The 23404-nt window shown below is 55.2% G+C and overlaps 1 protein-coding gene across 1 annotated transcript; it reads right to left on the bottom strand.

Annotated features, from left to right (window-relative positions):
• Positions 1 to 151: 151 nt before the first annotated feature.
• LOC308487768 (SLAM family member 9-like) lies at positions 152 to 23194 on the bottom strand. Its single transcript, XM_081026435.1, has 7 exons — positions 23010 to 23194; positions 16384 to 16481; positions 8733 to 9110; positions 6900 to 7196; positions 5462 to 5596; positions 5186 to 5277; positions 152 to 4921 (listed from the first exon to the last, which is right to left on the bottom strand). Exons 2-7 carry the CDS (start codon positions 16454 to 16456, stop codon positions 4829 to 4831), a joined length of 1068 nt encoding a protein of 355 aa, XP_080882561.1. The 5' UTR covers positions 16457 to 16481; positions 23010 to 23194; the 3' UTR covers positions 152 to 4828.
• Positions 23195 to 23404: the final 210 nt, after the last annotated feature.

The raw sequence follows: 23404 nt of genomic DNA, 5'->3' as shown, positions 1-23404 counted from the left end.
TCGTCTTCTCCGTGGAACTTTGTGCCCTCTGACCAGCATCTCCCCATTTCCCGCACCCCGGCCCCGCGACCGGCCTTCTACTCTCTACGCCTATGACTTCAAGCTTTTGTAGATTCCACATATGTGAGGACGTATATTTGTGTTTCTCTGTCTGATTTATTCCACTTAGCGTAAGACTCTCAAGATCCATCCATGTTGTCACAAAAGACAAGATACTCTTCTTAGTTATGGCCGATATATACACATATCTGAATACGGTATACAGAGGGTGCCAAAAAAGCGTATACACATTTTAACAGATGTTCTCTATGCTCAAGCAGAAGCTCGCGGTAATCAGAAGTGTCTAGCCCCTGATGATAATCACTTTGAGCACCTCTTGTCATTGCAGAAGTCAAAAGTGACCATATATTGAGTACTACAATTTTAATACAGGCTTTTCCTTTCTTAAAATGCGTATGTATATATTTTTGGCACCCTCTCTATATATCTATGCATTTTCTTTATCCAGTCACTTGTCAATGGAGCCTTAGGTTGCTTCCACATGCTGCTATTGTAAATAATGTGCAATGAACATGGGAGTGAAGATGTCTCTTTGAGATGGAGATTTCCGTTCCTTCGGATGAATACCGAGGAAGAACTGCTGGGTCACCCAGGTGGTTTTGATTGGCATTTCAGTGATGATTAGGGCACCTTTCATGTACCTGTCGGCCATCTGAATATCTTCTTTAGAAAGTCCTCTGCTTATTTTCAATCAGTCATAAGCATTTTTGTATAGTTCCTCTGGGTACGTTTTTCTGTGCATTTCAAAATCACGTGAAAAAAAAAGCTATCTTTTAGAGAAAGTCGTGGTCTCCAAAGGGTGTTATGTGAGGTGATCCATTGTGGTCTCAGAAGAAAATAGAAGAATGTCTGTCTATATTTTTATTCATAAGAAAGGAAAAACCCCCCTAACTATAGCAGGATTTCCCTGGTGCCCCGGCTTGGTGTATTTGTCAGATGGTCACGTGTGAGGGAACGACCCCAGGAGAAAGCGTGAGGTCCCGGCGGGTTCAGGATGGTGCTCTTACTTGCAAGGTCAAGGTCAGATGCTTGCTGTCAGGGGGCATGGATAGCACTGAACTAACCAGCCCAGCGGGGCAGAGTTGTTGACAAAGATCGCCTCCAACGTCCATAGATGGAACACACCACATACTGGTGTAAGCTCTTCAAACATCCCTAGCTTGAATATTTGAATTAAAAAACTCAAAGTCACCAAAACAATTCAAGACCACATGAAACATGCCCTTGCTTCCTCTAATGTTAATAATAACTCTTACTGCAAACGCACATTGTCTTCAGGGATTATTATTGGCTAGGGTTGTATGAAGCCATCGTGAACTTACTCAAGTATTGTTCATTATCGTGGATACAAATATCTCATATTTCTATATATTTTAATGAGTGGAATACACTTTAAAATGCACAATCACAAATTAGTAAATATACCTATGGTGGGATTGCCAGCTTAAAATCTTTTATTTTTTGTAACCCTGCCATGAAAAGTTTCTAGAACATTGAATCTATTTCTTTGTCCTCTCTATCGCCGAATGATTTTGAAGGTAAACACCTTGTTTTTAATTTTACTAGTGCCTTCCTATAAATTGATAAAAAAGAGTTTGAACACTTTTTTCCACTAATTATAGATGTTACAAGTAGAATGCTATATATTTCCTTTCCTATATTCACTGAGAATTGAACATTACTTTTCTCTCTCTCTCTACAACTTTCCAGTTTTTTAAAACATATCATTTGGGCTTCTATATAGTTTTTAGCTGTTAAATCTTGTATACTCCTTGTCTTATTTTCCAGAAATCTGAAAATATTTGCATTACAAGTTTGGTTCTCCAGCAGCTTGAGAGGAACGTGCTAAAATGGGCTCACGCTCAAGTTTCTTTAAGAAAAAAGAAGAGGTTTAATGAAGGATTCTCACATACTGAGACTGAATTGGATCTGGAAAATTCCAGGAAAGTGGAAGCCAGGGACACTTAGGCTCTACATTGTTCCTTCATTTTAAAGGAATGTTACGATAGAATCTGTGACTATTAGAAACACACTTTGCTGCTAACAAGAGAGCTCTAACCATGGAGACCTGAGCAAATTATGAGCTTGTTTGTCTCGTGTCCAGAAAACATTTGTAGGGGAGAACTGCAGAGAAAAAAATGGTGATTCTGTGAAGTGTCAGGGTCCCAGACTCCTTGTATTTTTCTGGTCCTTGTATGTTGCTCCCATTGTCAAGGTCACTGAAATGTGACCTTGGCTGCTGGAATGCTAGCCATCATGACCACGTTCCAGACAACAGAAAGAAGAAAGGAGGAGACGGGTGAGACAGCTTTCCCTCAAGTCCCACCCAATGACTTCTGCTTACATTTCATTGGCCCTCCTTGTCCTACAAGGGAGTCTGGGAAATGTCAGTTTTTAGCAGGTTCCTCTCTACCACCAAACACACAGTTGGGAGGAAGAGGATAGAGAATGGGTAGGAAACTAGCAGTTTCAGCCATAACACCCTTTAACATGTTTCTTTGAGCAAATATACGGCTTTCCTCCTGTTAAGATCAATTCCTAAAAGTAGAATTTCAAGATCAACGTGAATTGTACATTTATATACTGACAAATTGCCCCCCAAATGGCTGTGCATGTTTACATTCCCACTGACAGTGCACGGGAGTTCCCGTTTTCTCACAGTCTTGCCAATACGGGTCACTGTTATCTTGACTGTCAGTATGATAGGAAAAATGCTTTCTTGTTTCATTTCCTTTCCCATGATAATTCGTGAATTTGACCACCTTTAACAAATTAACTTGCTGGCTTGACAAATACAAGTTGTCCAAGAAAAAGACCTCCGTTTCTCTCCCATCCGTGCCCTTTCTCGGCCCCATCACAACTGCCCCAGACAAGACTTGGCTTTCAGGTGGAGCTCAGGACCCCACATGCATAAAAGCTGATTAAGTCAAGACAGACATGTTCTGTGACACCGTTTGGGGAAGCAGTTTAATTTTCTTCTGGACCCCGTAAAATACAAACGAGGAAGGAGAGGCCAAGGGAGATGCCTGCTGATCAGCCCTGAGGGCTGGGTGAGGGGCTGTTTATGATTCTGGGAAGCTGCTGATTCAGTTCCCATATATGGCAACTGGTCACGCGGGGCTGTCTGGGGTTTGTCCTGTGAGGGGAGGAGTGGACATGGCTGAGAAGAGTCAGCCCCATTCCCGCTGAAGTCCTGGTTGACCCGTGGCGTTGCACACTCCTCCCGCTTAAATACGCAGCTGAGTTTGAGCTTCACCCCATGTAGAAACCCACGGCGCAGCACTGGGCAAGGGCGCCCTGTCAGTCAGGAACACGACAGGGACCCCCCACCCCCGTCCCGTGTTTCTCGGGGTGCTCATCCTTAGGGAACTCAGATGGCAGCTCATCAGAGTTCACCTGAGGCTGACCCTTACAGCCTGTGTGACCCAGAGCCGTCTTGTCTCCAGTAACTTTTGAGCCTCTGTCCTCACAGGCTCCCCACTCCACGCAAAGTTTCCGATGATTCAGACCATTTGCATTCCCTTGAAATGAGCCACTTGAGCTGAACATAAATAAGCTCACTGCCCCTCTGGACGTTGTCATAAGAAGGCTCACAGGGCACAGCGTCGCCCATCTGGTTGGCAGTCCCCTCAGTGTCCTTTCAGATCCCACTTCTGACAAGTGACGCCCCCCTCAGAGCAGAAGTAAAGCCTCTCAACTCCAGTTGCTTATCTCATGTTTTCCTCATGCCTGTCTGCCCGTCTCAGCCTCTTTGGAATTCTGGTGAATACATTTTGTCCATTTCATTACATCATCTCGGAAAATTTTGGTAGCTTCTTCCAAATTCACTCCATAGATGGGAAAGAAGACAAATCACAACATTTACTGTGGCCCAAAGCTCCTCTGTCCTGTGTAATATCTCCCTCCCTCATTTTTCTCATGAGGGGGCAGAGCATTTCACTCTGGGACACCTTTAATGGTCATGTGACCTCATGGTCCTTTCTGGCTCTGGCCCTCTTCTCAAGGGGACCAATTCATCGAATCTGAATGTACTTTCCTACTCAGCCAGGAGGTGCTGGGGTCCAAGGTGGGAAGTGTGCAACTATTCTGATCGAATCTCACAGTGATTCGGTTTAGAGCCGCTCTCCTAGCACAGGTTCTGCCTGTTCAGAGCCAGGGACCACCCTGGTGTCATGCCCCTCTGCACCGGAAGTCAGTATCCTTTGATGGAAGACCTTCCTCTTACAGGAAAAGCAGAATCAGCAGTGTGACAGCCTGAGTCTTTGTCTCTCCCCGTGAAGCCACAGTCAGTCACTGGGACACCCATCGCCCAACAAAGAATCCTCTGCACAACGCAGGAGGACCCCTGGGAGAGCCATACATCAGTACCTCTGACGGCGGGTGGTTGGGCCTCGTGGACGTGCAGAACCACCGGAGCAGCGGCGGCATGGCCCATGAGTAGAAGACCCAGGAAATGTGGTGGTGACCGAGGACAGAGGAGGCAGGAAGCACGAGAGCAAGCCAGGCACCCCCTCTCTCTGTGCTGTTTCTGTGGTGATAACACAGTGACGATGGCCCACCTAGCAGTGGGGTGCCCACATCCCCAGAGATCCCGTTTCTCCCAACAGAAAAAGTGCCACACGTGCCATCGGCCGTGTGTGACCAGGGAGCTAGGGCACAAAGGTCAGAGTCGCGGGAGCTGGAGCAGAGCTGGGAGAGGACGTGTGCGCAGTTGTCCTGCTGGGAATGGAGGCATCCTGGGAGCGCTGCCTTCTCCTGCTTCTCCCACTTAAATGACCTTCGCGGCCTGTCCTGGCCTGTGGACCTCACTGTAGATAGTAGTGACAGGTACCTTTCCTTCCAGAGGTGGCTCATGGACGCCCTAGGAGGGTAAGACAGGGGGTACCTGGAGCAGCCTAGGGGCCCCGAGGGGCCTGGGTGGAAGCAGTGCTGCTGACATGCCTGGGAAGACTCTCCCCAGGGCCCAGGACGACACTGGTCCCGCTGTAAACTCTCTCACTTAGTGAGTCGACTTGCCAGGAGGAGTTAAGGGGGCAGAGGAGCCAGAAAGGGCAGATGACTGGGCTTCACAAGCCCATGGGGGACACAGGGACCTGGGGTCCAGGTGGCACAGCTCCACTCTCACCTTGTCCCCTCCCTCCTGAGACTCTTGCTGGCTCAGCTCTGCATAGCAGATGTCATCCTCATGGACCCGATGGCCATCCTCCAGTCCGGCACCTGAGTCACATACAAAATAAAGCTCAACTCTGAGCCTTAGAACACTGCACACCCCCCACTGGGTAAAAGCCAAGGCCACGGCCACACCACCCCCCTGTGCAGGGCGAAAGGGACAAAGGGACAAAGGGACAATGGACTCCATGTGGAGGGGAGGGGTTGGGCCTGAAGGAGATGTGCAACGTGCCTGTTCCAGCCTCCGTCTCCTCCTTCTTCCTGCGTTTCTTCCAAAAGTAGAGTCCGGCTCCCACAGTCAGCAGTACGACCATGACAGCACCTGCAATGCCTGCCATGTGGCGACCAGTGTGCTGTCCCTGTGAATCTGTTTCCCTCACAGGGAGAGAGTGAAGAAGGTTAAGGCAAGAGACAACGTGAGGTACCCATTGCCAAGGGGAGGAAGAGAGAGAGCAGGTGGAGAAGGCTGCAGGTCCTGGTTCAGAGGCCGAGGAGGGAGGAGCATGGCAGGAACAGAGAGATGACAAGGGATGGTGTGGGCCCCACGGAGCTCGTCACCCAGACGGAGAGCAGAAAATGCCACACGAGGTGATGGGTAACCTGAGTCAGGAGGGAGTAGGAGTTTCCCAGACACTCTGGGTGGGCACAGCCCTGCAAGAAGTGGGTGCCCTGGAGACAGGCAGCCCCTGGGAGTCGCCAGCACCGTGGGGCAGGCAGCACAGGGAGGGGACAGGGACGATCGGGGGTCCTGTGGGTCACCCTGAGGGTGGAAATGCACCTGGGACAGAGATGAGGTGTGAGGAGAGGGTGATGGGTTTTACGCGAGGCTGACATATCAGACCCCCCAGCAGGTGGAGGATGGGTTCGAGAGGTGCGGCTGCACAGGGCACACAGGTGAGTCAGTCATTCAGTGAAACCCCGACTGTGAGCCAACTCGGCCAGAGCCCTCTTGGCACAGGGAGCCAGGGGGACAAGGCGTCCGGGCTCCAAAGGAGACGCCTCCACACACAGGGCACTGTCACCCAGTGTGGGGCATGACGGCCCCTTGAAGGAGGTGACGCCTGAGTGCAGGACAGGACGGCAGCCGCAGGGCCCTGGGCAAAGGAGAACCAGGAGCCCTTTGTTCAATCTCATTAAGAGCCGAGCTCGAAACCCAGTGAGGGGCCCTGTGTGACAACGTGGGTCACATGATCACAAGTCAGCAGTGCCTGAGGGACATCAGTCAATAAAATACATCAAGAAATTAAGTTTCATGAGGGACAGCAGACAGTAGAGGCACCGACTGTCCCCAGGTCACAGCCTGAATAGCAAGATGCCTTCGGGAATCCTGAGGTGTGCAGGGTGTGACTGAGGTCAGAATGGGGGTGGGGCGGCCCACCCCGAAATCCCACAGGGAGCCCCTGGAGAACAAATCCCATAGGCGACACCGAAGATGACACGATCCACTTCCTGTGTGCATTACTCTGCTCTGGATGACGGCGGGTCTGGGAGGACGGCTCCCTCCAGGTCAGCAGGGCCCGTGTGGGGAGGAGGGCGGGAGGCGAGACATTTAAGTGCAGGAACAATGGGGTGAGACTCCCAGCGCTCTGTCTGTGTGACCAGGTGGGAGGGGAGCTGTGAGCCTGCAGGACCGCAGTGCCACCTGCACCTTCCCCGGCGCATGTACTCACGATGGGCACAGACGTCCCCCAGGGTGGTGGTGGCCGTTTGCAGATCCACCTGGTTGCTGATCCCACAGGTGAGGCTGGTGTTGGGCTGCTCCAGGGGCAGGCTCATGGCCAGGGGCCAGGTGCTGGGGTCTGGATCCAGGGTCCCTCTGTGCTGCCACTTCCTGGGGCGGTCACTGTGCCACCAGGTCACATTCAGGTCCTCCGAGGCCCCCTCGGCTCTGCACTCCAGGGTGACGTTGCACCAGTCTGCTGTGAGGGACAGTGACTTGGCCTGTATCAGGGGGCGGGGCACCGGCTCTGCAGGGAGTATGGGGGAGAAGGAAGGCTCAGGTGGGGGCCCTTCACAGTGCAGTTCTCCCCCAGTCTCACGAGTGCTGGCGTCCTCCCGCTTTCGGGGGTGAGAGCATTTTCCAGGCAAAACAGAATTGGCCAAAACACGCAGCAAGCGCTCATAAGGGGGGAACCGTGGGCTGAGGCCCGATGTCGTTCCACCAGACTGAGCCAGTCTTAAAACTCTCCTACAAGAAAACAAAGCCTGGACCCCACCTACCGAAAGCCCACTGTTTCCACAAGTTGGGGTGTCTCCTGGGAGGTGCAGAGTGTGGCACAGGAGGAATGGCTCAGGCCAGGGCTGAGCTGTGCATCTCCTGCTGAGGTCCCAGGGGAAGGCTCGGCCCACGGCAGAGAGGAAGCCGCCAGCTCTGGGAGCCCAGGGAAAGGGCAGTGCTCTCGCAAGAGACATTTGCGGGAAAGGCAGTGGTGGTGACGAGGAAGGAGAGCTGTGAGCGTGGTTAGGACACGCCACTGAACTTGAGGTCCACACAGGAAGCCAAGTGACAGTCATATGGGGACTTAAAGCTGCAAAAGCACTGGCTGCAGCAGGATATGCCCTATGAGGGAGGTTCTCTAGGGAAAGAAGAAGTGGCTGGATGAGCCTAAGAGGTGTGGCAGTGTGAAGTCTCCCTGGGGTGCCCGGAGGCTTTCTGAGCTGGATGTGTGGGTGTCAGTGAGTGAGGCTGGGCAGGTGCAGGTGAGAGCTGGCGGGGCAGGGAGCACCTGCCTACACCTGGGTTTGCAGACTGTGCTGGGCCCAGCAGCGGCCCCCACGACGTCCGCGTGGTAAGTGTCAAATCCTGTGAGCATGTTCGTGACACGCAAGGGAGAATTAAGGGAACAGAATGACCATTGCTAACCAACTGCAGGACAATAAGGAGATTGTCTGATGTCTGGATAGGACCCAGAAAGCACAAGATCCTTCAAACTGGAAATGGAAGGTGAGGGTTCAGAGGGACGCACGTGAGAAGGACGAGAGCCAGACTGCTGGCCTGGAAGACGGGGGCCGGTGCCATCCCCATGCCAGGGACGCGGGTGCCACTGGGACGTGGGAAGGGCAGGGTTTGCTCCCCATAGCCCACAGAAGGGCAGCAGCCCGGCCACCTCCCTGCCTCCCGCTCAGTTGTGATGTCACTACTGCCAGTGAGATAATGAGTCTTTGGATCTAAGCACAGAGCCGTCGTACCTGTGACAGCAGCACAGAAAACCAGCACCCAGTGAAGTATGGCTGAACTGATTCCTCTAGAGGCAGAAGTGCTGCGGGGATAATGCCCCTCCCCCCACCCCTGTTCTGTTCTCTGTCCCCAACACTGCAGTGACTGCACCCCAGGTGTGAGGTCAGGTCTGCTCTGCACTTGTCCTGAGGCCACTCACCCTGAATCACGGGAGCAAAGAGAGACTGAAGGCCTGGGTCCGGAAGGAGTCCCCAAGGAGGGCTATGTGACACTTGTAGGGACCAGAAAAGGAGATGGCCCTGGGATGGCGGGAGGTGGCACGTACCGTAGACAGACAGCTGGAACACCTGGGTAAATTCCCTTCCTCTGGTGAAGGTGGCTCGAGCCCGGTACTGCCCACTGTCCTCACGGGTCAGGTTCTGAATGAGCAGGGACGTCATGCTGGGCACACAGACCCTGTGCTTGTACTTGTCCTGGAGGCTGACCCAGGTTAGTGGGTCCCCACTGCTGTGCACTCGCAGAATGAGTCTGTAGGTGGTTTCGGGGCCAAAGCCCCACACGATCTCCTCCAGCTGAGCTTCTGGGTCTCCTTCCACCTCCCGAGTCACATTGAACCACACGGAGCCTCCTTGGACCCTCTCCAGAGAGACGTGGGCTCTAGAATCCGCACCTCCAGGACTCACGGGCCCAGCGCTGCAGACGCCTAGAGCATCGGAAAAGGAGACGTGAGGATGAAGGAGACGACCACACCATTCGTCTTCCGGGGAAATCCACCTGGGCTCCCTCTGGAGTGTTGGGAGTCAGCCTGGTGCAATGAAAGCGAACATTCAGAAACCAGTCCTGCTGCAGCGGGTGCTGCCCCGAGCAGGCCACTTGCTCACCTGTAGCCCTGTAGACCCTTACCTGCCTCACACCGACAGGTGACAGAAATGAGCTCGTGGACCGTGGCGCCCAGAACATATGTCATCAGTAAAACGCGCATCTGTACGAGGCACCTTCTAGAGTGGCTCCGTCCTCTCTCATGGTCACACTGTGTGACCCCCTCCCCTGGGGTGTGTCTGTACCTGGTGACTGGCTTCTAAGGAGTGGAGTGTAGCAAAGGTGATGGCTGTCCCATGGAGATCAGGGTCGCACAGCACTGGGCCCACCTGCTGGTCTGTTCGTCTGTCCGTCCGTCCTGCACTCTCCTCTCCTCCACCCTCCTGCCCACACTGATGAGCCAGCTGCCCTGTGCAGACCTCCTCATGCCAAGGAGCTGAGGGCGGACTCGGGCCACCTCAGGGGCTGAGCAGTGCCCTGGGCCAGCAGCCCCAGGTGTGCATGCCACCGGCATCCGTGAGGGAGCTGGCAGCAGACCCCTCCCTGTGACCCTGGATCCCCAGCCTAATTCTGGATTTTCGTCTGAGGGACCCTGAGCCAGAGGAGCCTGCAGAACAGCCTGGGTCCTGCCTCACAGAACCCGTGACACTGCACATGGTGGCGTTTTCAGGCACTAAAGTTGGGTAGCAGCGCCCACAGCAGGAATAACCGGGACAATATCAAAGCTGGTTCTCTTTCTTTCTAGGTAGCTTAGTGGTCAGGAAGGGCTGGGAGGAGCTGTGGTCACCATGACAACACCTGGGGGTCTTAGAACAGGGAGTGTCTGTCCCACATCATGTGTCCCATGACCCAGGGAGGGCGGGGTCCTGGCACCAGGGTGGAGGCTCCACCACCTGGCAGCTGTGCCCCAGGCAACCCACAGTGTTGTCACCAGCTCTCGCCCCACAGATGTCAGGGGACCAGGAGCACCACATGTAGTTTCACTCATCACTTCAGAGGTAGTGTCATCCCTGCTCACGCTTTGTGGCCACACTAGTGACAGGGCCCTGGGTAACTGCCAGGGACTAGAGAACGTGTGGGAGCAAAGGATCGTCTGGTGAGTGCCACTGTCCCTGCCACCAAGACAGCAATTCCCCGTCAGTCCCCTTCCTCCCCAGATGCCTGAGAGCCTCTGTCCTTCCTGGGGACCCGGGGAGGACAGGACAGGACCGGGGGACGTACCCAATGACCTCATCCTGAAAGGAAGGACAATCTGTTTTCTTCAGCAGGTCAGGGGCCACCTGGGAGACCACTGCCTGCTGGGGACACAGCTGTCCCTGCAAACCAGGGAGTCCTCCTGGTATCAGCCTGCCTCCTGCTCACCTGCCCTTCCTGGCTCTCCTGGGCTGAGCACAGCTCATGCCAGTGTTCACGTGGCCAAGTATTTCAGGCATCTGCCTGTATTCATTTAACCACTATCTTAATCAGGTATGTCCTCATCTCTTCAGCTCCCCTCACAGGACTGGGGCCCTGGACTGACAATGTGGGGAATCCAAGGCCAGCGCCTTCAGGGCCTGCAGGGGGTGGGGAGCAGGGGCAGGCGCGGTTGGGGGTTGGATAGAGGGGGCTGTGGTCAATCTGTTCCTGTCTCCGGCTGACCAGGAGAGTTACAGGTCTTCACTCATCAGCTTCCTGCCAGCTCCTAACAGCCCCTCCGCAGTCCCTTCCTGCCACACGTCCCTCAGGCACCCAGGGCAGGAAGAGGTTTGGAGCAGACGCTCACCCACCCTGACATGCAGGAAGGACTCCCCTACACGGCGCACAGAAGGCTGACAGATAAGGGATGGGTGCCACAGTGCCACTGGGTCACTGTGAACAAGAGAGGGACACATCAGCAAGGCCCAGCAGCTCCCAGGAAACAATGTGATGGCCGAGCAGGGAGTGTCTGTCCCATGCTGTCCCATGGCAGGTCCCAGGACACAACCATGGCCCAGTAGGTCCAGGACACAATGCAATGGCCCGGCAGGTCCCAGGACACAACACTCAGTCCATCTCTCACCAGAACCCCATGGACCCAAACCTGGATTTGGGACGTCTCAGCTTCCAGACTGTGAGACAATAAACTTCTGCTGCCTAAGCCCCCGAGTCAGTGGAATCTTGTGGTGGCCATGAGACCTCTGAGAAGGCGGCGCCCTGGGGCACACGGTGACCTGTGAGGGCTTCCAGGAGGCAGGGTTGGCTCTTGGCCAGCAAATCACTTGAGGTATAAGTGCTGGCGTGAGACCCACCTGGGGGCCGGCAGCCATTCCTGGCTGAGTGCTCTTCAGCAGGTCCTAAGCTGTCTAAGCCTGGCGTCTCCACATAAGGACCGTGGGGATGAGGAATGTGGTGGTGACGGGGCTCCTGCAGGGTTAGAGGGAATGGTCCACAGGAGAGACATTCAGCAGGAGGTGCTCGGCTGTTACCACATTACTCTGGTAGAGTCTACCTGCCGTGGAATCTTGGGTCTGTTGGAGTTGAATGCTTTCCCTGCCTGGAGCAAGAGGTATGATCCCCGACCCCCAACCCCCAAACATGCTTTCCAGTCTCTGCATTTCAGCAGCTGTCCAAGAGCAAGTGTCTAATGACCTTCAGATGACCCATCGAGGTCCTTCCCTTTCCCACTGGCAGACACCATTCCTGCGTGTCCATTGGAGGAAAGGCAGGCGTGTACTAGCACACGCGTGTACCTGTACACACGAGGACACACGCCACACGCGCCCTCTACACTCTGACTTCCCTCGTAGTCACCTCTGTGGGAGCCCACTCTGCGTCTGTACACATGGAGGGATCTCGTTTAGCAGCCGCACACTGTTCCATGTGCCCCGCTGGTGTCCCCTTTGAGGGACACTTAGCTTGTTTCCTGCCACTGCCAACAACGCTGCAGTGAGCAGCCTGGAATGTGAGTCTCTGCACATGTGGGTGTGTTCATGAGGCTAGGTCATGGGTGGGGCCAATGGGGGACGGCGTGTGCATCTGAACGTGTCACAGATTCCGCCAAATTGCCCTCCAGAGGCTGTTCTTACCTACACTTTACCGACAATGTTGAGATTTCCCTCCAATGATCAAGCTTTTGGTCCTTTTGCCTCATTGATAAGGGAAAATTCTATGTCACTGTAATTGAAACGTGCATTTCTCATATAAATGAAATCCATCATTTGCTGTTATTGCCATTTTGTAAGCTCTTTTCTGTCACCTGAACGTCTGCATATCTCCTCTGCCCCTGTTTTCTTTTCCTATTAGTCAATGGGACTTAGACATATTTCAAGAAGATGAGCCCTTTCATGGCTCAGTGACTGTGTTCACGTCTTGGATCCACTGGAAATGACTCAGGCGTGAGTCTAGGTACCTTGTGTGACAGTCAGAGCCTGGGCTTCAGCGTCAGAGGCTCGCGTTGAGCCAGGGCCTCGTTTCCTGGCCCTGTGGACCTGAGTAGTTACTGAGCCTCCCACCTTCAGCTTTCTCGTCCGTGAAACAAAAATGATCACAATGTCACCTGACATAATTATCGATAGGACTTAAGAAGAGGAGCGCACTCAGCACATGTTCCATAATTGTTCCGTCAATGTGAGCTGCTCGCCTTCTTAGGACGATTATTCTTGCCCAAGTGTCCCTGGGATCAGAACCAGACAGTCCCAGGTCCCAGTGTGCAGCCCTTTCCTCTCCACCACTGGCCGTCTCAGGGGTCTCCTCCTGGGTGCAGGGACAGGCTTCACAGAGTCACACACCCGTGGGAGCCACCTGATAGGTACCTCAAATAAGCCAAGTCCAGCGGGACCTTCCTGTTTACCAAAGCCCTGAGGTGAAAAGCAAATTCATCGCTGTGTCAACAGCAGCTGTGTCAACAGCCACTGTCATCCCCGTGTCACCAGGGAGGTACCTGCATGTATGCTGCCAGGGAGAAATGTGAGGATGGAGGAAGGACGGGTCCAGGGCATCCAAGCGCGGGCTGAAAAGACTGGTATTATCCACTCTGTTTGGTGTGGCGTCTTCCCCATTTCTTCAGGGGTTGCTGGTAATTGTACAGGTATTGTGTGCTCGTCTAAAACTATTAAGGGGCTATGGAGTTTATTCAAAAGAGTCTGAAGTGTGTCTCCTCCCTCAGGTAAGTGCAGTTAAGATGTGGACCATCCAGACTTGTGCTGTGGCCACAAATTTTGGAAACCCGCGTGAACACAGGACATCACAGACTCCTGATGGCCTAGAAAGGGTGGCTTTGACACTTGCTTTGAGCTGACTGTCACACCCTGCTGGTCCCTTATTAACTAACAGGCAAAATAAAAGTAGTTTGAAAGACCTCTATTCTCCATCACAACCAACACAGTCCGAGTTAAGTGAATGTTGAAAAGGCTATTTTGGTGCAACTATGTCAATGAGGTTTTGTTCCAAAGAGGGAATATGACTTCCAGTCTCTATGTGGCACCTTCCTAAGAGATTTTCACCAGTAAATGTCCCCAAAACAACAGTTGTCTTTTTGCCCCAAGCACTGCTAAGAGGGTCTGGACCTGGGGAACAGGAAGGAAGAGCTGGTATTTCCTGCTAAACTAGAGGAACTGGACACTCTGGCCAAAGTGGTCAGCGGTTTCTGACACGCACAGCTGTGGCCAGGTCCCTGAGGGGGGTGCACAGACCACACTGCCCACACTGTGGGGCAGACAGGGTGTCGGCCAGCAGGTGGTCAGCGGACTCCGTGCCAAGGCCCCACTCAGGAGCAGAGGCAGAGACAACAGAGGGCACGTGCAGGAGGCCAGGAGAGGAGTCCCGCTGCCCGTGAGGGTCTGACGAAATGACCGCAGGGCAGTAGGGGTCTTCTCCTGAGGGCGCCCTATACAGGCTCACCAGCTATCAGCTTCTGTCGCGACACAGGGATAAGACAGGACAGGAAGAGACAGAGAGGAGACCCTGAAGACCCACAGGAGAGTCCTGTCTGGGCGGAGCCATAATTCAGAATGTCACAGTTGGGGGGACCTTAGTGGGGTCACAGAGGAGGCCACCTGGGGGTCACCTTCCCCCTAAATGGGGTCCCATAGGGCACAGCCTGACCCGGGGCCCTTGGGCTCCCATCTCCCAGCCCAGGGTCTCTCCCCTGCAGGGACCTGCCCACCAGCGCTCCTCCCTTTCCCTGCCCCCTGGGACCCCTCCCTCCTAGTTCGTCCCAGCACTGTCACCTGGTCCCCAGCATGCCAGCAGGTCCTGGAGTCTCATCCTCCCTGTGAAGCAGGGCCCCACTGTGACCCCCATAGAAGAGGCCTGGTTGGACCCCACCTCACCTTTCCTTGGCCTGTAGCTTAAGAATAGATCATCCACTACAACTTGAGCTCGGAATGTCCCGTCCCAGTTCCCTGCTTTAGAAAATTACCCTGAGACTTATGACTGTACCCTTATGCCCATTGATCACAGTTTCTGTGGTCTAGCATTCCTTCCAGGCTTTTCCCATCATTGTTCCTGGGCTGCTGACGCCACCAGAGAACCATGTGGCCAGAGAGAAGGCTCCATGCAGACTCCAGAACCACCACACAGCCTTTAGAGGAACGCCCAGGATTTCCCTTAAATACCCCGAAGCCGGTCTGAGAATTTGGAGGTGTTAACCCGCTGCCCTCTCAGACCACCGGTGCTCTGACAATAAATGCCTATTCTATGGTCAGCTCCTGTCGGCCTATTGGCTGAGCGGCACAGGCAGCAGGAGTCCCCAATTTGTGGTGCCAGTCCCCCCCCTCCACCCGCAGATTTCATATCCTCTCTCCTGGGAAAGGGGAAGCAAGTACCTAGAGCGGTTAGCAGGGTGGGGACGTCTGGCCAGCTGAGGGCTACGCAGCAGCCCAGCTAGACCCCCATTTGCTGGAAAGGAGGGAACTAGGACAGAGGGGCTCAGCCTCAGGCTGCAGGAAGGGTGGTGGCCCGAGCTGTGAGGAAGCGTAGGAGAAAGACACCACCAAAAAATGTAATCCTGAAGATGAAGAAAACAAAGCTGGGTGGGGGCAGTGGTAATCAAGTTTGCGTAAAAACTCGCATAAATAATATAAAATGTAGGAACTGGAAAATCAACATAAATCTCTCTCTTTCTCTCTCTCTCTCTTTCTCTCTCTCTTTCTCTCTCTCTTTCTCTCCCTTCCCTCCCTCCTTCTCTCCCTCCCTCATAATCTTCCAACCTCAGGAACTACAGAGAAAACTCCTTGTAATTTAACATATTTCTTCAGTTAATAAAATCAAAGAGAAGAGAATGCCTGCATTTTACTGTTGATAGAAATTGACCGAATGCCTAGCAAAGAGAGACATCCTGTTTACAAAAGCTCTTTCATCCATTACATTTCATAATTTGCATTCATGCAAAACAATAAAGCCTTGCAGCCTTCTCCAGAATTTATAGATCATTAGGTCTTCTTTTTTCTCATTCGATTTTATTTCCTTTCTCTGTATGTAAACATACAACCTTCAATAGTTACAGAAGTGATACAGACCTGGTCAGGCTTTTCTTTCGATTCTCCTTTTTCTTAACCCTTTGTCTGCCCTGCCTCTGCCTGCTTTCTCTCCTCCCGGTACACTCCTCCTGGAGCTCCTGTAGGCCTGCTCCTGCTTCCTTCCTCCCCATACTCTCCCCATACTCTCACGCCTGGTGAATGTACAGACTCCCTGAGATTTCGAGGGCTGCTGTTCCCTTTACAAAATTAGAACTACATGGTGTCTGTGTCCTGATCCGGCCCAAGAATCCCCCAAGCGCGAGGTTGCCCCTGCAGCTCAGACAGGGGTCCTAGTGTGAGACGGGGTCTGCGCCACAGGACGGCTGCAGAGGTGGTCAGGTCCCCTGTGAGGTCCAGGCGGGGGCCCTGGGCCCCTCCACCCCAGGAGCCAGACTCTGGGTCTTCATCCTCCCTGCAGGCTCCCCCTGGCTGCCCTGTTATTGCAGAAACAGCCTCTCCTGACTGGGAAAGTTTCCCTCGGTACAGCCAAGGCCACCCCAGCTCAGGTCCCCAGCCTCGTCGCCACCCAAGGCCATTTGTTCTTCTGTTCACCCGGGGGACTCACTTGCTAAATTGTAAGCGTCAGTTCTTCATTTTGTTCTCAAAGACATCACAGAAGGAAAGGGGACCCTGCCTGCCGGCTCTGCCCCAGGGCCCCCTCCCAGGGAGCCCGCCACTCACCCAGGAGGAAGCCGGCCAGTCCCAGGAGCCGGGAGGCCCAGCGGAGGTGGGGGTCTTCGCAGCAGGCCCCCATCACGGGGCACCACCAGGCTGTCCAGCTGCAGAGGAAAGATGAGAACAGCAGACTGGGAGGAAAGCCGACCACAGGCGGGGCAGGCACTCGTTGTCCGATGGCAGTTCAGAGTAAGCCACTAGGATCCTCACGGTATCCGCATAAATCATAGCAGGACACGTATAACCCACCCCTCTGATGTGCCTGGTGCTGTAGGGACAGGCCCTGTGTCACCCGGTGGCCTCACACCGCCACCCCTGCTTCACTGGAAACTCCTCCCCACTCCCCGGGTGGACAGCTGTGCCCAGGCAGCCCCGCCCCCCAGTGTCAGCCTGTGGTCAGCTGTCACCACCAGGGCTGTCCAGGCCTGTCCTTGTGCTAGCTGGTCTGTCAGTTCACTACTGAATGAGTGGAATTCTCCTTGATTCCCACGGACTTCAACTGTCAGTTGCCTAAGTAAGAAGCTGTGAGCGAGAACAAAGGCCATCGTGGGACGTGTGGAGTCCCCACATCCCTGTGACAACACTGGCGCTGGCCTGTTGCTGACGAACGTGGTTTTCTTGGGCCCCCAACATGGGCTAAGCCAGCCCCAGGAGCTGCCTCACAGCCATTTCCCCGGAGCCTGTGCCAGCCCTGCTGCTGCTGTCACGGGGAGGGGACAGAGAGGTGGCCACACCTGGCACGGCCTGTGACTGAGGGTCCGGCCCTGGCCTCCCCCCCACCGCAAACTGGACGCCCCTCGTCATCCGATGGCTTGCTCCCCAGTCTTCCTAAGCAGGCAGTGCCACTGCCACTCCACCCCCCAAGACTGGGCCGATAGCACTAGCCACACAGCCACGCCCACAAGGCACTCAGCGCCCTGCATGCGAAGCCCATTATGGATGTGGAAACTGAGTCCTAAGGGAGGTAGGACGTGCAGAAGGTCACCCAGCAGCTGGGATCAGGGTCTGGACCCCAACATCACAGCTGCTCTTCCATCCTCCTGGGCGGCCTCAAGTAGGACCCCTGAGCCAGCCTGTGCGCCCCCTAAACTGCTCTGCAGCTCCCCAGACAAGAGAATATTCAACACAGGCTGACCCCCACCTACCCCCCATCCCCAGAAATGGGGAAAGTGCTCCAAAAGTCCATGGTCAGAAGCCCTGACACGGAGTCATAATCCGGCAGCTCACCCTTGTGGACAGAAAGGGGCCACAGAAGGAACCCGACAAGCTCAAGGGGATGTGCTCTGTGGGCCCCACAAACCCAGAGCCCAGAGTAACCACACAGGAGGGTCGGAGCACAAAAGTTCCCAACTCAAAGGTGGTCACACCCTAGGCCTGTAGCTTCCTGACAAAGGTCAGTCTTCCCTAAGTGACACTATTGCCTTTCTGCACCTAGGATAACAGACCTTTGAAAGGACAGAGTAATCTCCTTTTCCAGACCCATCAGGGTGAAACCGCCAGCACCAGCACCAGCCCACAGACCACCGAGCCCTCGCTGTTATCCTGTCCCCCACATGCCATCTCCATGTGCTGTATGTTATCACGTGTTCTGCAGCCACGATGGGAAAGAACTGTGTGTCTCTCCCTTTTACTTTTCATCCAATCCCAGAGATCCCCGCCCCCTTTGCTTCTCCCTCCTCCCTGATCTACCCCAGGGATTCCATGTAACCCCTCAGTCTCCTCCTTGGATTCTAATGTGCGAAATAAATTGTAAAACGGCCACTCCCAGGAGCGTTTTCTTAACCTGTTGAGATTTTGATTCGGAAAATTGAGGTCACTGGCTCAAATGAACTTTCGGAGGCCGTTTCCTTAGGCTGGACGTTCCTTTGTCCACACTGACTCTCAGGTGCAGGGGGCATCTCATCGTCCCTGTCCCCATGTCCCCACACCTCTCTTGAGTGCCCTGTGTGAGAACGGTTTGGCTCAGAAGATATTTGTTTGGGGTTTGGAGAGGTGGCGCCTAGAGAGAACCCCTAAAAAGCTCCAGTGGGGGAAGCGCCAGACAAAGTGTTTGCTGGCAGAAAACCAGGGACTTTTCGAATCCCCAGAGAGCTGATCTTTCCCACATTCCTCTGTCCTGTGTGGCTGCAAAGCTAACTCTTCCCCAGCACCTCACACCCCGCACTGTCCAGTCTAAAAGCACTTTCAGGCACTGTGACAGGCAGCCGCCATCATTAGGGTCACCTTCCCACTTCACAGGGGGAACTGGGGCTCCAGACAGGTCACCCAGGAAGCCCCAAGGCCTGGGAGCCAAATGTGGCAGGGTCTGCACTGGAACCAGGAGTCCCACCTCCAAACCAAAGGTCTTCCCAGATGAGTCCCTCTCAAGGGGGCTCTGGGCCTTGGGAAGCCACACTGAGGTGGGGGGGGGCGGGGGGAGGGCGGCCAGGCCTGTCCCAGGGTGGCCTCTCACCTCCTTCTCATGGCCCAGGCAAAGGAACGAAGGCCTGTCTGTGGCTACAGCCCAGCCCCGCTGAGTCCCCAAGGCCAACTTTGTCCAACCACAGCCACTTCCCCTGTGCTCAGTGCGTCACAAATGGCCAGACCTGCAAAGCCTGGAGGGCTGACAAGTCTCAGCCGGTCTCCCAGCTGCGCTGGGACTGTCACCGCCCAAGCTGGAGGCTGGTGCCCCTGCCCTCACCCCTGGGGCATGCACACTGCTCCTGGGGTCCCCAGTCTGGCTTCCATGAGGTCTTCTCCTCTTAGTCCCAAGCCTCCTGTCAGTCACGCCAACCACAGGCCCCTTGAACCTGGAGAAACCCCAGGAGGGGAACCTGCTCCCGGCCCAGGCCTGGGCCCAGCTTGGGCAGGGTCCTTTGCTGGTGTCATCTGCTGGGGACATTGGCCTTTGTGTGGGACTTCCTCCTGACAAGGTCCCCTCTCAGCTGCTGGCTGTTGGCCGGGTCTCAGCATTTCTCATCCAGCACAACCGCTCCCCACCCTGACTCAGGCCTCACCTCCCACCTCCCCCACCGCAGGCAGAGGGCGGGCTCTGTGGGTCCCTGAGAGCCGCCCGGATGGGGACAGAAGGGGAGGGAGAGCCCACCCTCAGGCTGGTGCAAGTACAGGGCTGTCACCTGACAGTGGGCGTCCTGTGGTCTCACGCTAGTCCCGGTGCTGCCTGTGCGGGCGCTGGGGTGTCACACATGCTCTCCAACAAGACAAGCCACTTTCAACTAAACTCCTCATGGCAGCTGGGACTGGTTTCTACTCAGCAAATATTTACTGAGCTCATTTGTACCTGGGCACCCACAGGGACTTCCTCTCCTGGCCGGTCACCACCTGCTGCCACTGAGTCCCGAGGTGTCTGCCCGGCAGCATGACCACACCCAGCACCTCACCCTGTGACACTGGGCCCCCATTGGGCACATTTCCAGCACTGCTCAGGCTAAATAGCCCCAGACCCTCTCCCCGTCAGAGGGAGAGTCTCAGCCTCAGTGATTCCAATCGGAAAACTGAATGCAGAGCAGGCGACTCATGGAGATCCGCCCTCCCCCCATGCCGACAAGGAGGTTCTACTTAGTAGAAGACCAATGACTCGTTTGTCACCAAAGTCTGAGGACAGGTGTCAACCAGGGACCCATGGCACCCCCTTCCCTTCTACAAGGTCTCACCAAACAGGGGGCTTGCTGGGCACAGACCTCACTGGCCAGAGAGGGCGCTATTTCCCCCTCACTCGGGGGCTTCCTCACACTTCCTAACCCAACTGGAAGCACCTTGGTGGTGGCAGGTGGCTGTGACCCGATCCTTCCAACGAGGACAGTATGGAAAGGGAGCACGGAACGCACAGCGTACGAGCCTGACCAGCAGTCCTCCAGCCAGATGCCGGCGTCAGCACTAGCAGTGATGTCCTGCCATCGTACGTCCCTTTGGTGTGACAAGAAGCGCACTTTCTTCCGTGGTCGTCCTCCCCAAACCCCCAACCCCGTCTACTCACAAGGGAAACGCCAGACAAATCCCAACTGAAGGACGTTCTACCAAACACCAGCCGGGGGCTCAGCAAAGCTGTCATGACCACAAGGAAAGTCTGGGAAACGGTCACAGGCCAGAGGAGACGCGACGACCAAATGTACGGTGGGGTCCTGGGTGAGATTCTGGACCAGAAAGGACGTGCGGCAAAAGTGAAGCCATGTGAATCCAGCATGGACGTTCCTTACAACACATCGGCGTTGGCCCATTAACTGCAGTAAATGCTAAAGGTGTCAGATGTGGAAAGAGCGGAAGCTGCATGTGGGGCGGATGGGAACTCTGCTATCTTCCCCGTTAGTTTCTAAACCCAAATCTCGTGAAACACGAAGCTTAGTTTTTTTACAGTGCTACTCCCCCTGAGCTCTGTCCCTCGGAAAGACGTGTAGGCGTGTGCACCTGTCCTCGTGTGCACAGGACCGCCTGTCTCCAGATGAACTGGTTCCCACTGCCGGCGCCCTGAAAGTGGCCCTGGACTGTGTGGTTCTGTCCCCAGGCCTGGTCCCAGCTGCTTACTCAACTTCCATTCAACTGATACTTTCTGAGCCCACCTTGGTGCCAGGTACAAGCCAGAGGCTCATAACACAGGGCGGAAACAGCGTCCATGTTCCCCGCCCACGTGGAGTCCACGGCACAGACGTTAAACAAGGACACGTTAACGGGAAGGGAAAGTGCAGGGTCAGGCAGAGGGGGACATTTAAGGGGCAGGGATGGCCTCCTTGTCTTAGGAAGGGTGTAGGGAAACAGTACTTAATGAGCACCTACTGTGTGCTAAAAGCCCACTGTGTGCTAAGAGCCGAATTAGAGGGGATGTGCAGTGTCACGGACAGCACTTTAGAGCAGGTGGACAGCAGACAAAGAACAGGCCTTTGCAACATGAGCTCATGTGTTTTGAGTACTGGGAAGACGCTAAAGGCAGGACAAAGGGACAGCATGTGACGAGTGATGGGCTGAGGGGCTGAGGGGGTGAGGGTGAGGGGGTGAGGGGCTGAGGGGTGAGGGGGTGAGGGCCAAGCTGTGGGGGCTGGGGAAGAAGCTGGTTTTGGTAGAACAGTAAGCCAGCCTCTGTCAGGAAGTGGCTTCTGAGCAGAAACTTGAATGCAGTGGAAGGTGAGTCCTGCAAAGCTCTGAGGGAGGGTCTGTGGGGGGCACAGCAGGGCAAAAGGGGAGAGCCTACGGGGGGGGGGAGGGGGGGGAGCCATGCTAAGGGGGAGGGTCCATGGGGGGAGCAGAGCAGGAAAAGGCTCCCAGCTGGAACAAACCAGACTGGAAGACAGCTCTCCCTCCAACGGAAAAGTTGGCATTCTCTGTAGTGTGCGCTGTGAGTTTTGGCAATCACACACATTCATATGCCCTCCCCACGGTCAGGATGGGACATCCCGTCACCCCGAGAGCTCCCCTGTGTCCCTCATGGTGAATGCCCCACCCCGGGGTTGTCTGCTGGCCCTGTGGTCTTGCGTCATGGAGCCTCATGACAATGCACTGGTGCAGGTGGAGTGCTGCAGGCTCCCTGCACTTGGCGTATTGCCTTGAGGGGCACTCGTGTTGCAGGTATCAGCCTTTTGCTTTTCTTTGCATTGCTGAGCGGGGTTCCGTCGTGTGGAATGCGTCCATTTTGTTCATCCATTTCCCTGTTAAAGAATATTTGGGTTGGGCAGCCGGCTGGCTCAGTTGGTTAGAGCGCAGTGCTCATAACACCAAGGTCGCCGGTTTGAGCCCCACATGGGAGAGCTGTGCCCTCCACAACTAGATTGGAAACAACTACTTCACTTGGAGCTGATGGTCCTGGAAAAATATACTGCTGCTGATAAAAAAAATGTATATATAAAAATAAAAAAGAATCTTTTTTTTTCTAGTTTTTGGTGACTGTAGACACAGCTGCTGAAAACACCCACGGGCAGACTTTGTGTGAATGGGACTTTCCGTGTCACCTGGGCCAACACCAGGGGTGGGATCCTGGGCCGTGCGCCTCGCCTTGTGGGAACCCGCCGAGCGGAGGGACAGTGCTAAGTTGCAGTCCTAGACTGTCCTACGACTGCTGGGTGGGTGCTGTCATCCAGACAGGGTGGTGGGTGACAGAGTGAGTAAGACGAGGAGGGACCAGCCCCAGTTGGAAAGCCCCTGGTGCAGCTCCTGCTGCTCAGGCCCCTTACAGCTGCCCCCACTTAGGGCACCGACGCCTCACTGGCCCAGGACTCCAGGCTCACACCTGCCCTAAATCAAAGGGGTGAGTTGTTAGGGGGGAGAGAGAGAGAGAGAGAGAGAGAGACCACCCACTCATCAGAATGTGCACCCCGCTCTCAGGGCCACGGCAATGGGCTCAGACACCCTGGGGAGCAGGAAGGGAGCAGTTGGCACAGCAGCTGGGAGAAGGAGAGGTGCTGGACAGGAAGAGGGGACGCCATTGGCAGACATAAACCCCTGCACAACGGAAGGAGGGCCTGCTCCCCTCTCGGCTCAGCCCGCCCTCGTCTGGGAAGCGCACTCGCGTTGACCAAGGAGCTCCCTGCTCTCCTGTGCGCCACAAACCGCCTCCTGACTGAAGTTGCTCCCTGAACAAGACCAAGCCGAGGTCCACGTCCTTCCCGGTGACAAGGCCACTTTCCAGGCGAGGGTACCACACGCACCTGGCGAGGCCGCCTGCCCGAGGTCCAGGTGGCTCCCAGGCGTCGGGGCTCCTCCTCTCCAGGTACCGTGGCTCCTGCGCCCAGGGGCCCGTCCGCCGCCCGCGGCCGCCTCCGCCTTCCCAGCCTCCCCCGGCGCCGCCGCTGCAGACCCGCCTCTCGGACGCATTTCTCCATCGGGACGCTTTCCCGACGCCCCGCCCCGCTGCTCATCAGCGCCCCAAGCAGCCGAGGCCGCCCGTGTGGGCCACTGCCGCCCGTGCCCTGCATGCCAGCTGCTGGCGCTGGCACAGCCACTGGTCCCCACCGCTGTCCCTCCAGGCTGCCCGGAATGCCAAGGCCGGGAGGAGGCCGGGGTCGGCGCCCCCAGGGGGTTGTTGGCGACCCGGCTCCACCTG

The sequence above is a fragment of the Rhinolophus hipposideros genome, assembly GCF_964194185.1.
Source record: "Rhinolophus hipposideros genome assembly, chromosome: 19".
In the NCBI taxonomy this organism is placed as follows: domain Eukaryota; kingdom Metazoa; phylum Chordata; class Mammalia; order Chiroptera; family Rhinolophidae; genus Rhinolophus; species Rhinolophus hipposideros.
This window is presented reverse-complemented; position numbering and strand designations above follow the sequence as displayed.

Coding starts and splice junctions, on each gene's coding strand:
- LOC308487768 (XM_081026435.1), bottom strand. CDS start 16,456: ATGGGGGCCTGCTGCGAAGACCCCCACCTCCGCTGGGCCTCCCGGCTC. Junction 9,111..16,383: donor ACTGGCCGGCTTCCTCCTGG/GTGAGTGGCGGG, acceptor CCGATGCTCTAG/GCGTCTGCAGCGCTGGGCCC. Junction 5,278..5,461: donor GGAGACGGAGGCTGGAACAG/GCACGTTGCACA, acceptor TATGTGACTCAG/GTGCCGGACTGGAGGATGGC.